General features: G+C 42.7%; 1 protein-coding gene across 1 annotated transcript in view; it reads right to left on the bottom strand.

The window, feature by feature from the left end:
• Nucleotides 1–10613: 10613 nt before the first annotated feature.
• LOC143815205 (LHFPL tetraspan subfamily member 7 protein-like) overlaps nt 10614–11616 on the bottom strand; it is a 236024-nt gene continuing 235021 nt past the window's right edge. The window contains exon 3 of the mRNA XM_077294208.1: nt 10614–11334. Within this exon, the coding sequence (XP_077150323.1) occupies nt 11108–11334 (227 nt within the window). The 3' untranslated portion in view covers nt 10614–11107. The remainder of the gene's footprint in view (nt 11335–11616) is intronic.

Below are 11616 nucleotides of genomic sequence, written 5' to 3'. Positions count from 1 at the left end.
TAAGACGACTGTTATGATCCCAATGGCAGAGGATCTCTGATATTCCGGCAAGATAGCAAAAATATAAATACTGCTCTAGGGAGGTGGAAACTGGGCTAACCGCATACCTGATCCTGACACAAACAACTAAAAGTAGCCGGTGAACGTGCCTACGTTGGTTCTAGACGTCTCGAGCCAGCCGGAGAACTGACTACCCCTAAAGGGAAAAAATAAGATCTCGCTTGCCTCCAGAGAAATTGAACCCCAAAGATATAGAAAGCCCCCAACAAATAATAACGGTGAGGCAAGAGGAAAACACAAACGTAGAGATGAACTAGATTCAGCAAAGTGAGGCCCAATAGTCTAGATAGCAGAAAATAGATAGTGGACTATGCGGTTAGCAGAAAACCCTACAAAACATCCACGCTGAACATTCATGAACCCCCACATCGACTGACGGTGTGGAGGGAGAATATCAGCCCCCTAGAGCTTCCAGCGAGTCAAAAATCAAATGTAAAGCAAGCTGGACAAAAACACTGAATAATGCAAACGATCCAAATTGTACAAAACAGACTTAGCTTTTCTTGCATGAGGCAGACTGAAAGGAATCCGGAGGAGACCAAATAGGTCTGGATACAACGATGCCAGGCAAGAGACTGAGTCCAGTGGAGACTCAAATAGGAAACACCCGCTGCTTAACGACACAGCTGGAGCTCAGGCCTGCAACAAGACATACCTAACACAATACCGTTAGTGACCACCAGAGGGAGCCCAGAAACACAGTTCACAACAGACGACCCCCCAACTTTTCCAGTTAAAATATAAAATCTTAAAAGTCGGGGGTCTTCTTATACACCGTATGTCGTCTTATAGGGCCGTGACTAATGTGCCTTTTGGGAAGGGGGGGAGTGGTGCTGATGACAACGAGGGGGAGTCTCACAGGAAAGTGAGTATCCCCCATTACCTGATCGTAGCGCTGCAGCGTGGGGTCTCTGTGCTGGGAGCGGCGGCTTCTCCGCTTTGTGCCGCGTGGGTGCTGTGGGGCGGCGGCTCCTCTTCTGCAGTTTGGGGCCTCTGTGCTGTGGGGCGGCAGCGGCGTATCTTCATGCAGTCGGGGCTCCTCCGGCATCTCCTTAAAGCCCGGAGGCCCCGCCGGCAGCTCCATCGGTGTAATGCGGTGGCCTCCGGGAAAATGGTCGCTGCTCAGATTCAGATCTCGTCCCGAGATCTCGGGAGACGAGATCTGAATCTGAGCTGCGGCCATTTTCCCGGAGGCAGCTCAATAGGTGTTATGCGGTGGCCTCCGGGAAAATGGCCGCTGGGGGCGGCGCATGCTCAGACTCAGATCTCGTCCCGAGATCTCGGGACACGAGATCTGAATCTGAGCAGTGGCCATTTTCCCGGAGGCCAGTCACCGCATTGCACCGATGGAGCTGCCGGCGGGGCCTCCGGGCTTTAAGGAGATGCCGGAGGAGCCCCGACTTCATGAAGATACGCCGCCGCCCCACAGCACAGAGGCCCCACACTGCAGAAGAGGAGCCGCCGCCGCCCCACAGCACAGCCGCCGCCGCTCCCAGCACAGAGACCCCACACTGCAGCACTACGATCAGGTAATGGGGGATAGTCCACGCGCTTTCCTGTGAGACGCCCCCTCGTCGTCATCAGGAACACTCCCCCCCCTTCCCCCCACCCACCATATACACCGGCGTACAAGGCGATACCCGGCGTATAAGACGACCCCCGACTTTTAAGAAGATTTTCAGTGGTTAAAAAGTCGTCTTATACGCCGGAAAATACGGTACTTTATGCTGTTTTGATATAAAAACCTTGTAACTGTGCGTATCCAAGCAGCTACCAGAGAGCTGAATCCGTACACAACATATTGATTTGTCTTGCAATCCACATAGGCAATAGGGCTAATCTGCAACTTTTGTAGAGTCAATTAGGACCACAAGCTGAGATCTCAGGACTTCACTTTATGGACTTGAAAGTTTAATTTTACATGTCCTTACAATGATAACAATTGTAATATTTATAAGGCTTTAACGTGTTGCAGAACTTTTACATTTCAGAGGCAACGTGTACAAACAAAATCAGACATCAAATATTAAGCTAATATTTCAAAGGAGCAATGAGGGATTTAAGGGAAACTGTGACTAACTTCATGCGTGCAATGCAGGGCTCAGAAAACAGGGAAAGATAATTTATTCACTCTCCATGTTCATTATTAAGTTCTGCACAATAGTTTGAAATGATTATGTAGTAAAAGGCTACATAAAATGTTAGATCATTAATCATGGAAACGAGCATATTAGGGCTCTTTACAACCAAGTTGTACAGATCTGTAATATGGAGCTGAAAGTCTTTTATACCTCTACTTACTAAGGCATACAAAGACTTTTTATATCTTGTTCTGTATGCACCATGGCATGCTCAATTGGATGGGTGTGTTACTTGCTTCTAGAGAAGTATATCTTGGTCCTATGACACCATATCGTGCATGATGTGGTGGTACATGGCGGCTCTACAGCTCTATCACACAGGGCAATTACTGTTACAATAGTTAGTTAATAAGGGCTTAGTTTGATAACTACTTTGTGATTGGCGTCTGTAATGCAGTAAAGTGTTTCCTCTTCATCCACACTGTATATGCACAATGTATGCAGCAATATTACTATGTGCAGCGGTCGACTATCTCGGTCAGTCCCCCATAGACAAGAATCAATCCTATATGCAATGAGACAAAATTAGCGATCAGGACTCGGTGATGGATAGTCAGTATATATATTTTTTTGTGATGAGGGTGTGGATGGCAGCACTTCATAGGGACATATGTATCAGCTATAAATGGCCTTTTTCATGCATGCTTGATAAGGGCTGCCTGCACCTGAAACTTTGCTCTGGTGGATAAAGAAAGTTTTCAGTTTGCACTGCGCCCAGATTTACATCCGTCTGGAAGCATTTTTCGTAATACCCAATATTGCAGCTCTTGATTTATTTTCTATATATCAGGCACCGATAATGCTTTGTTTTTTCCTTACATCCAAAGTAAATGTTGAGTGCTGTACACGAAGCCTCCAACATAATCCACTATAAAAGACAATAGAGCTATCCGTCAGCTGGTGACTCTCATTGTAAAAAACCCGGTGTTTTATTAAACTTTGCGGGCCAATAGATAAGTTCGGCTGATGTGCTGGGTGCTGTTTTTAATAAATGCGCCCATTGTAAATTAAAAACACACGTACAGTGCCTTGTGAAAGTATTCGGCCCCCTGGAACTTTTCAACCTTTTCCGACATATCATGCTTCAGACATAAAGATACCAAATGTAAATTTTTGGTGAAGAATCAACAAGTGGAACACAATTGTGAAGTTGAACGAAATTTATTGGTTATTTTACATTTTTGTAGTAATTCAAAAACTGAAAAGTGGGGCGTGCAATACTATTCGGCCCCTTTACTTAATACTTTGTTGTGCCACCTTTTGCTGCGATTACAGCTGCAAGTCACTTGGGGTATGTCTCTATCAGTTTTGTACATGAAGAGACTGAAATTCTTGCCCATTCTTCCTTGGCTCGAGCTCAGTGTGGTTTGATGGAGATCGTTTGTGAACAGCAGTTTTCAGCTCTTTACACAGATTCTCGATTGGATTGAGGTCTGGACTTTGACTTGGCCATTCTAACACCTGGATACGTTTATTTGTGAACCATTCCATTGTAGATTTTGCTTTATGTTTGGGATCGTTGTCTTGTTGGAAGACAAATCTCCGTCCCAGTCTCAGGTCTTTTGCAGACTCCAACAGGTTTTCTTCAAGAATGGTCCTGTATTTGGCTCCATCCATCTTCCCATCAATTTTAACCATCTTCCCTGTCCCTGCTGAAGAAAAGCAGACCCAAACCATGATGCTGCCACCACCATGTTTGACAGTGGGGATGGTGTGTTCAGGGTGATGAGCTGTGTTGCCTTTATGCCAAGCATATCGTTTGGCATTATTGCCAAAAAGCTTGATCTTGGTTTCATCTGACCAGAGCACCTTCTTCCACATGTTTGGTGTGTCTCTCAGGTGACTTGTTGCAAACTTTAAACAACACTTTTTATGGATATCTTTGAGAAATGGCTTTCTTCTTGCCACTCTTCCTTAAAGGCCAGATATGTGCAGTGTATGACTGATTGTTGTCCTATGGACAGACTGTCGCACCTCAGCTGTAGATCTCTGCAGTTCATCCAGAGTGATCATGGGCCTCTTGGCTGCATCTCTGATCAGTCTTCTCCTTGTTTGAGATGAAAGTTTAGAGGGACGGCCAGGTCTTGGTAGATTTGCAGTGGTATGATACTCCTTCCATTTCTATATAATCGCTTGCACAGTGCTCCTTGGGATGTTTAAAGTTTTGGAAATCATTTTGTATCCAAATCCGGCTTTAAACTTCTCCACAACAGTATCACGGACCTGCCTGTTGTGTTCCTTGTTCTTCATGATGCTCTCTGTGCTTCAAACAGAACCCTGAGACTATCACAGAACAGGTGCATTTATACGGAGACTTGATTACACACAGGTGGATTATATTTATCATCATTAGGCATTTAGGACAACACGGGATCATTCAGCGATCCACAATGAACTTCTGGAGTGAGTTTGCTGCACTGAAAGTAAAGGGGCCAAATAATATTGCACGCCCACTTTTCAGTTTTTGAACTTCCACAAAAATTTAAAATAACCAATAAATTTCGTTCAACTTCACAACTGTGTTCCAATTGTTGTTGATTTTTCACCAAAAATTTACATTTGTTATCTTTATGTTTCAAGCATGATACAGTGGGGCAAAAAAAGTATTTAGTCATTCAGCAATAGTGCAAGTTCCACCACTTAAAAAGATGAGAGGCGTCTGTAATTTACATCATAGTTAGACCTCAACTATGGGAGACAAACTGAGAAAAAAAAATCCAGAAAATCACATTGTCTGTTTTTTTATCATTTTATTTGCATATTATGGTGGAAAATAAGTATTTGGTCAGAAACAAAATTTCATCTCAATGCTTTGTGAAATATCCTTTGTTGGCAATGACAGAGGTCAAACGTTTTCTGTAAGTCTTCACAAGGTTGCCACACACTGTTGTTGGTATGTTGGCCCATTCCTCCATGCAGATCTCCTCTAGAGCAGTGATGTTTTTGGCTTTTCGCTTGGCAACACGGACTTTCAACTCCCTCCAAAGGTTTTCTATAGGGTTGAGATCTGGAGACTGGCTAGGCCACTCCAGGACCTTGAAATGCTTCTTACGAAGCCACTCCTTCGTTGCCCTGGCGGTGTGCTTTGGATCATTGTCATGTTGAAAGACCCAGCCACGTTTCATCTTCAATGCCCTTGCTGATGGAAGGAGGTTTGCACTCAAAATCTCACGATACATGGCCCGGATCAGTCGTCCTGGCCCCTTTGCAGAGAAACAGCCCCAAAGCATGATGTTTCCACCAGCATGCTTTACAGTAGGTATGGTGTTTGATGGATGCAACTCGGTATTCTTTTTCCTCCAAACACGACAAGTTGTGTTTCTACCAAACAGTTCCAGTTTGGTTTCATCAGACCATAGGACATTCTCCCAAAACTCCTCTGGATCATCCAAATGCTCTCTAGCAAACTTCAGACGGGCCCGGACATGTACTGGCTTAAGCAGTGGGACACGTCTGGCACTGCAGGATCTGAGTCCATGGTGGCGTAGTGTGTTACTTATGGTAGGCCTTGTTACATTGGTCCCAGCTCTCTGCAGTTCATTCACTAGGTCCCCCCGCGTGGTTCTGGGATTTTTGCTCACCGTTCTCGTGATCATTCTGACCCCACGGGGTGGGATTTTGCGTGGAGCCCCAGATCGAGGGAGATTATCAGTGGTCTTGAATGTCTTCCATTTTCTAATTATTGCTCCCACTGTTGATTTCTTCACTCCAAGCTGGTTGGCTATTGCAGATTCAGTCTTCCCAGCCTGGTGCAGGGCTACAATTTTGTTTCTGGTGTCCTTTGACAGCTCTTTGGTCTTCACCATAGTGGAGTTTGGAGTCAGACTGTTTGAGGGTGTGCACAGGTGTCTTTTTATACTGATAACAAGTTTAAACAGGTGCCATTACTACAGGTAATGAGTGGAGGAAAGAGGAGACTCTCAAAGAAGAAGTTACAGGTCTGTGAGAGCCAGAAATCTTGATTGTTTGTTTCTGACCAAATACTTATTTTCCACCATAATATGCAAATAAAATGATAAAAAAAACAGACAATGTGATTTTCTGGATTTTTTTTTCTCAATTTGTCTCCCATAGTTGAGGTCTACCTATGATGTAAATTACAGACGCCTCTCATCTTTTTAAGTGGTGGAACTTGCACTATTGCTGAATGACTAAATACTTTTTTGCCCCACTGTATGTGGGAGAAGGCTGAAAAGTTCCAGGGGGCCGAATACTTTTGCAAGACACTGTAGCAAACCCACTAAACAATCCACTGGCCAGGAACCTAGGCTAAGAGCAGTAAAAAATGAAAATCCCTCTGTGCCTCAGATTAGAGGACTTTTAATAGAAAAATTGCTAATTTTCTTGTTTTTACAAGCACATTTGAAATTTTACCATTTATCCTGTTAAGACAACTTTTAATTTCTATATTGTTTGCATAAAAAATGGCAGCAAGTGTTGTGTTGTAGGTGGGAAAGATATGCTGTGTCCAATATATACCAACCTGACTACTGTTAAATGTATATGTACTACATGTACAAGTAAATCGTATTCATTCTAATAGGTTTACACATACAGAAGAACATATAAAATAAGTAAATAAACAAGAACAAAATGCATAATTATAGTGCCGTCATATTAACAATGTTGTACATAGCACCAATGTTAATGGCACCAACCATTATCACATTATATTGTGGTATTCAAGGTGTGCTGTAATGTGCTGTATATTTGAAGGACATCATCAAACTACACACACGTTATAGAGTAGATATATACCGGAAGCACATATACTGGTGAGCGACAAACCAACACCTAGTATGTGGAGCATTGATATAATTTCCATCATAGCCCCTTTTCATGTAAGGCTGCATTTACCTAATATTGGTGAATGTTAGTTACTTTTTTTTACCACTGGAAAACTTGAACTCCCCAGAACGGTACTGTGATCCATCTTTGGTTCACCAGTTCCATATGGACACCCAAAATACAGCCCATAATACTGGACTGTGTCTGCTTATCACAATTATTACAGTACTTATTTAGATTGGATTAGTCTTGTTTTATAATGTGTTTATAACATTTTAACTCTATTCATGTATAGTTTTTTTTATTACCGTTGATATATTCTGGAAAATAGTTTTATTCTTGTACATTCATGAAGTTACAAGGTGTTAAACTTGGGCCTCATTCATACATCTGTTTTTCACGTACAAGTTCTATCCATATTTTTCACAGATAGAATTTGCATCGATTATAGATGATGGAGTTATTCACATGTCCGTGCATTTTGCAGACTGACTGATCCTTGCAAAATCACAGAGATAGGTCAGATTTTGATCACCGATTAAACTTGTTAGTTCAACTCTCGATCTGTGAAAAAAATCTGACAACAGTCAGATGCCATCCTTATGTAGTCCATTTTCACTATTTGTTAGTAGAAGCTTGAGAAACCTCTGTTAGTTTTCTTTTTCATACGTGAAAAACGCAGGAGGATCATAGATGCATTGATGAAAATCTGCTCAAAAACAGTGATAAAAAAGGTAAGTTTTGTTGTATACGTGAAAAATCACTTCATGTCTGAATGAGACCTTACAGTACTTGCTATTAAAATATCATCTACTTAGGAGTACTGGACAGCTTGATCACATGTGGGGATTCCCTAGCAACCGGGCAACCCCCACATGTACTCAGCCTGGCAAGCAGCCGTAAATCATCCAGCTGTGGCAAGGAAAATGAAATCTCCGAGCAGTCATAAATACTGGAGACCACCCGAGCATGCTCTGGAAAACCCGAGCAACGAGTATACTCACTCATCACTAATGGAGATCCAAAGTCTCACCAGCAGGGAATGCCAGCAGGGGAAAGATTATAAAGCTCCACCCAAAAGGTGATAGGGCAGACAAATGAAAACACGTGATTTATGCTAAACAGACTGCAGCCAGAATAACAGAACCTAAACACCCTGAGAAAAAGTGTGTCTGCTGTGGCTAGGTGGACAGAGAAGCAGACAACAAAAAACAGGCTCAAGGGTTCAAACAACCGAAAGCCAACATATTTTAGCAACTATTAATTACTCAAAGATTTTGCAACATTTCAAACAGTTTTACACCAGATTTATTGAAAAACTGATGAATTTGCCAAATACAACTATAGATGGAAGCACTAAAACATTCTCAACTGAGTCCCTCGTATTTACTGTATACTGCAATTGTAGAGAAGTGATGATGAATCGGCGGCTCTGCAGAACTCTGAAAACATTACATGTATCCTCAGTTCACGCACCGCTACATTCGTCTGCCAATCAAATTGGTGCTATTTGCTTAAACTAAAATAACTTTTAAGAACTTTTTCGTTGTATTTGCAGTATATGCATATTTTTTTGCATTGTGATATACTGTTAAGTACACAGTGCCTTGGATTCTTTCACTTATATCATGCTGACTGTAAAAATAAATGTCCAATATTACCAGTGTTAGTCAAACATGGAATTATTGAATATTGTCCATTCTTTCATTTTGTCTGAATATGTATAAGCCCGTAAAGTGGATCAAAAGTCCAGTTTTATATTATAAACTTGTATAATATTATTGAGTGGAGGAGTGCTCAAATCATAATACTGCAGGGCTGGCGCTCCCCTCCAGCCTCCAAAACACGGGCAATTTATGGCATCCTAAATCCTGTTAATGGACTGCACACAGAGGTCAACACATCATACAGATTACAGCACCTGGAGGGAGTAGACTTCTTTTAATCAGGCACTAACAGGACCCATTAAATATTTTCAGGCTGCAATCTTCATTCATTCTCAGACTCCTGCTGTGCAGTGTACAACCTTCCCCTAGCTTTCCTCACGAGATTGTATCCCTTCTATTAATATGTGCTGAATGTGAGGTCTGTGTGCCCAGGATGCTCCTGCTTTCCATTGCTCTCATGTATCAGTACAGCTTCATAACTACCGTATATTGATTTTCTCTTCTACAGTCCATGAGGGATCTCTGTTCACCTATACAGACGTGCTGACATGATGCTGATGAGTGTCAGATCCCTTTGTTGAGGCTAACCTACCTCTTCCCCATCCACTGTAGATTTTGTGATGGGTTCCCTCCCTAATAGCTTTCACTGCGGTGTACAATCTCCTCTTCATCTTGCTGCCTTCTCTAATGTTTCAGCGAAGACAAAGGGGAGAACAGGTACAACTAAGAGCAGTGTTCAGTCAGCTCATTGTTAAAAAAAAAAAAAAAAAACACCTGCAAAGTCAGCTATGTAAAGGAGTAGCACAGACTCTATGGCGGAAAGGTGGAAAATTTTTAATAAGAGCTATTCGGAAAGTTTAGCACTTGGATATCAATTGGTCAATTAAAAAAAATAGTGCAAAAGAGTACATGTCTGTCAAAGATATTGTGGGTTGAAATAATTTTGTAAACCCTATAAGTAAATGTAAAATCCTCATCTATTAGTCAGTACAAAATGTATGTCTTTTGGATGAAACAATATACTGTACATTTACATGTTTAGATCATTCATTTTAAAGGGAACCTATCACCCCGTTTTTTAAAGATTAGATAAAAATAGTGTGAAATAGGGGCAGAGCTGGGCTTTACATTAGTGCCTTTTTGGTGCCTTTACACCCCCGTTAGGCTGCCGAAATACCTTTGTGAAGTGTCCGTTTTGTCCTGTCACTCAAGTTGGTCAGGTCGGATGGGCGTGGTCACAGCGCTGTTTCTCCCCGAGATCAGGCTCATCATTACGTTGGTGGCGTAGTGGTGTGCGCATGTCCAAGGTCCCGAATCCTGCACAGGGGTGTGAAAATAGCAGCGATGTCCGTTATTTCATTGGTGGTCGGTGGGCACGGCCATCTTGCTTTGGCCGCGCGTGCGCAGAAGCGGCGCTCTGCTGGCCGCGGCTTCAGGAAAATGGCCGAGGGCATCCGCGCGTGCGCAGATGGCTATCGCGGCGGCCATTTTCGTGAAGCAGAGTTCGCATCTCGGCTTCACGAAAATGGCCGCCGCGATAGCCATCTGCGCACGCGCGGATGCCCGCGGCCATTTTCCTGAAGCCGCGGCCAGCAGAGCGCCGCTTCTGCGCACGCGCGGCCAAAGCAAGATGGCCGCGCCCACCGACCACCAATGAAATAACGGACATCGCTGCTATTTTCACACCCCTGTGCAGGATTCGGGACCTTGGACATGCGCACACCACTACGCCACCAACGTAATGATGAGCCTGATCTCGGGGAGAAACAGCGCTGTGACCACGCCCATCCGACCTGACCAACTTGAGTGACAGGACAAAACGGACACTTCACAAAGGTATTTCGGCAGCCTAACGGGGGTGTAAAGGCACCAAAAAGGCACTAATGTAAAGCCCAGCTCTGCCCCTATTTCACACTATTTTTATCTAATCTTTAAAAAACGGGGTGATAGGTTCCCTTTAACTAGAGATGTGATGCAAGGGAATTTTAAGTTCCCCAACAGATTGAAAATCTTATGCTAATTTTATCAGTAGTGGCCATATTGCCCATAGCAACACTCTTCAGGCTTCCAGAGTAGGTTGAAACATGGTCACTGGTTGGATATTATGGGCAGCATTGATATATGATACACAAGATCCTATACAGTAAATCATAATCAATAGTTTCTGATCACTGGCTTCCAGCACAGAATTTCTCATTATTGGGCAGGAGCTGATTGGGAGGTAGCCATTATAAAAGTAAACAGCATACAGAAAGACAGAAGCAGTGGGAAAACTAAGAAAATCAGTGTCAAGTAATGTTAATCCCAAGCTAATATTTCGTCATGCTTCAGGAAGACGATCAATGCAATATCAATCTGCTCTATAGTTTACGCTGCACGGCTGCAGAGAAGTGCGCTAATACCTTTGTCTATTCGTCATCTGTAGACAGGAACTTTGCAAAAAACAAAATACTATAAAATAGTGGGAATCGGGGTTGGGGATATGTGTTCTTTTGGTGCATATTTAGCGAAGAATGGCAAAAATACAGATAACATGACCCCAACAATCGCAAGCATGTATCCCCATCCGATCTGACAGTCTCCTGCATAGTATATACTCGAGTTCTCACAGTACTTTTTCACAGTAGCTGAGTTGAGGCCGAAGGGATAGACCAAGAGTCCTGATGCCATGATGAACACTGTAAATACAAAAGAGAAAAACAAATGTGATTGTGGTATGTAGTCTGTAAGAATAAAATGCTAAATTCAATGTGAAACTTTGGAGAACATTTTCTTTTTGTTATAAATGATGTAATGATTTATTTTTTTTACTATGTCTTCATAGAAGCCGGAGCTTCCTTTTGGTTTAAAGATGTGTCAAACTTATCAAACAGCATGAACCTTTATGATAAATCTGGAGCAGTTTAAGATTATCCAGTCTAAGTTTATGCTGTCTAACAATTAGAGAGCATTGAGGAACC

Source organism: Ranitomeya variabilis, chromosome 3 (assembly GCF_051348905.1).
Source record: "Ranitomeya variabilis isolate aRanVar5 chromosome 3, aRanVar5.hap1, whole genome shotgun sequence".
Lineage (NCBI taxonomy): Eukaryota > Metazoa > Chordata > Amphibia > Anura > Dendrobatidae > Ranitomeya > Ranitomeya variabilis.
This window is presented reverse-complemented; position numbering and strand designations above follow the sequence as displayed.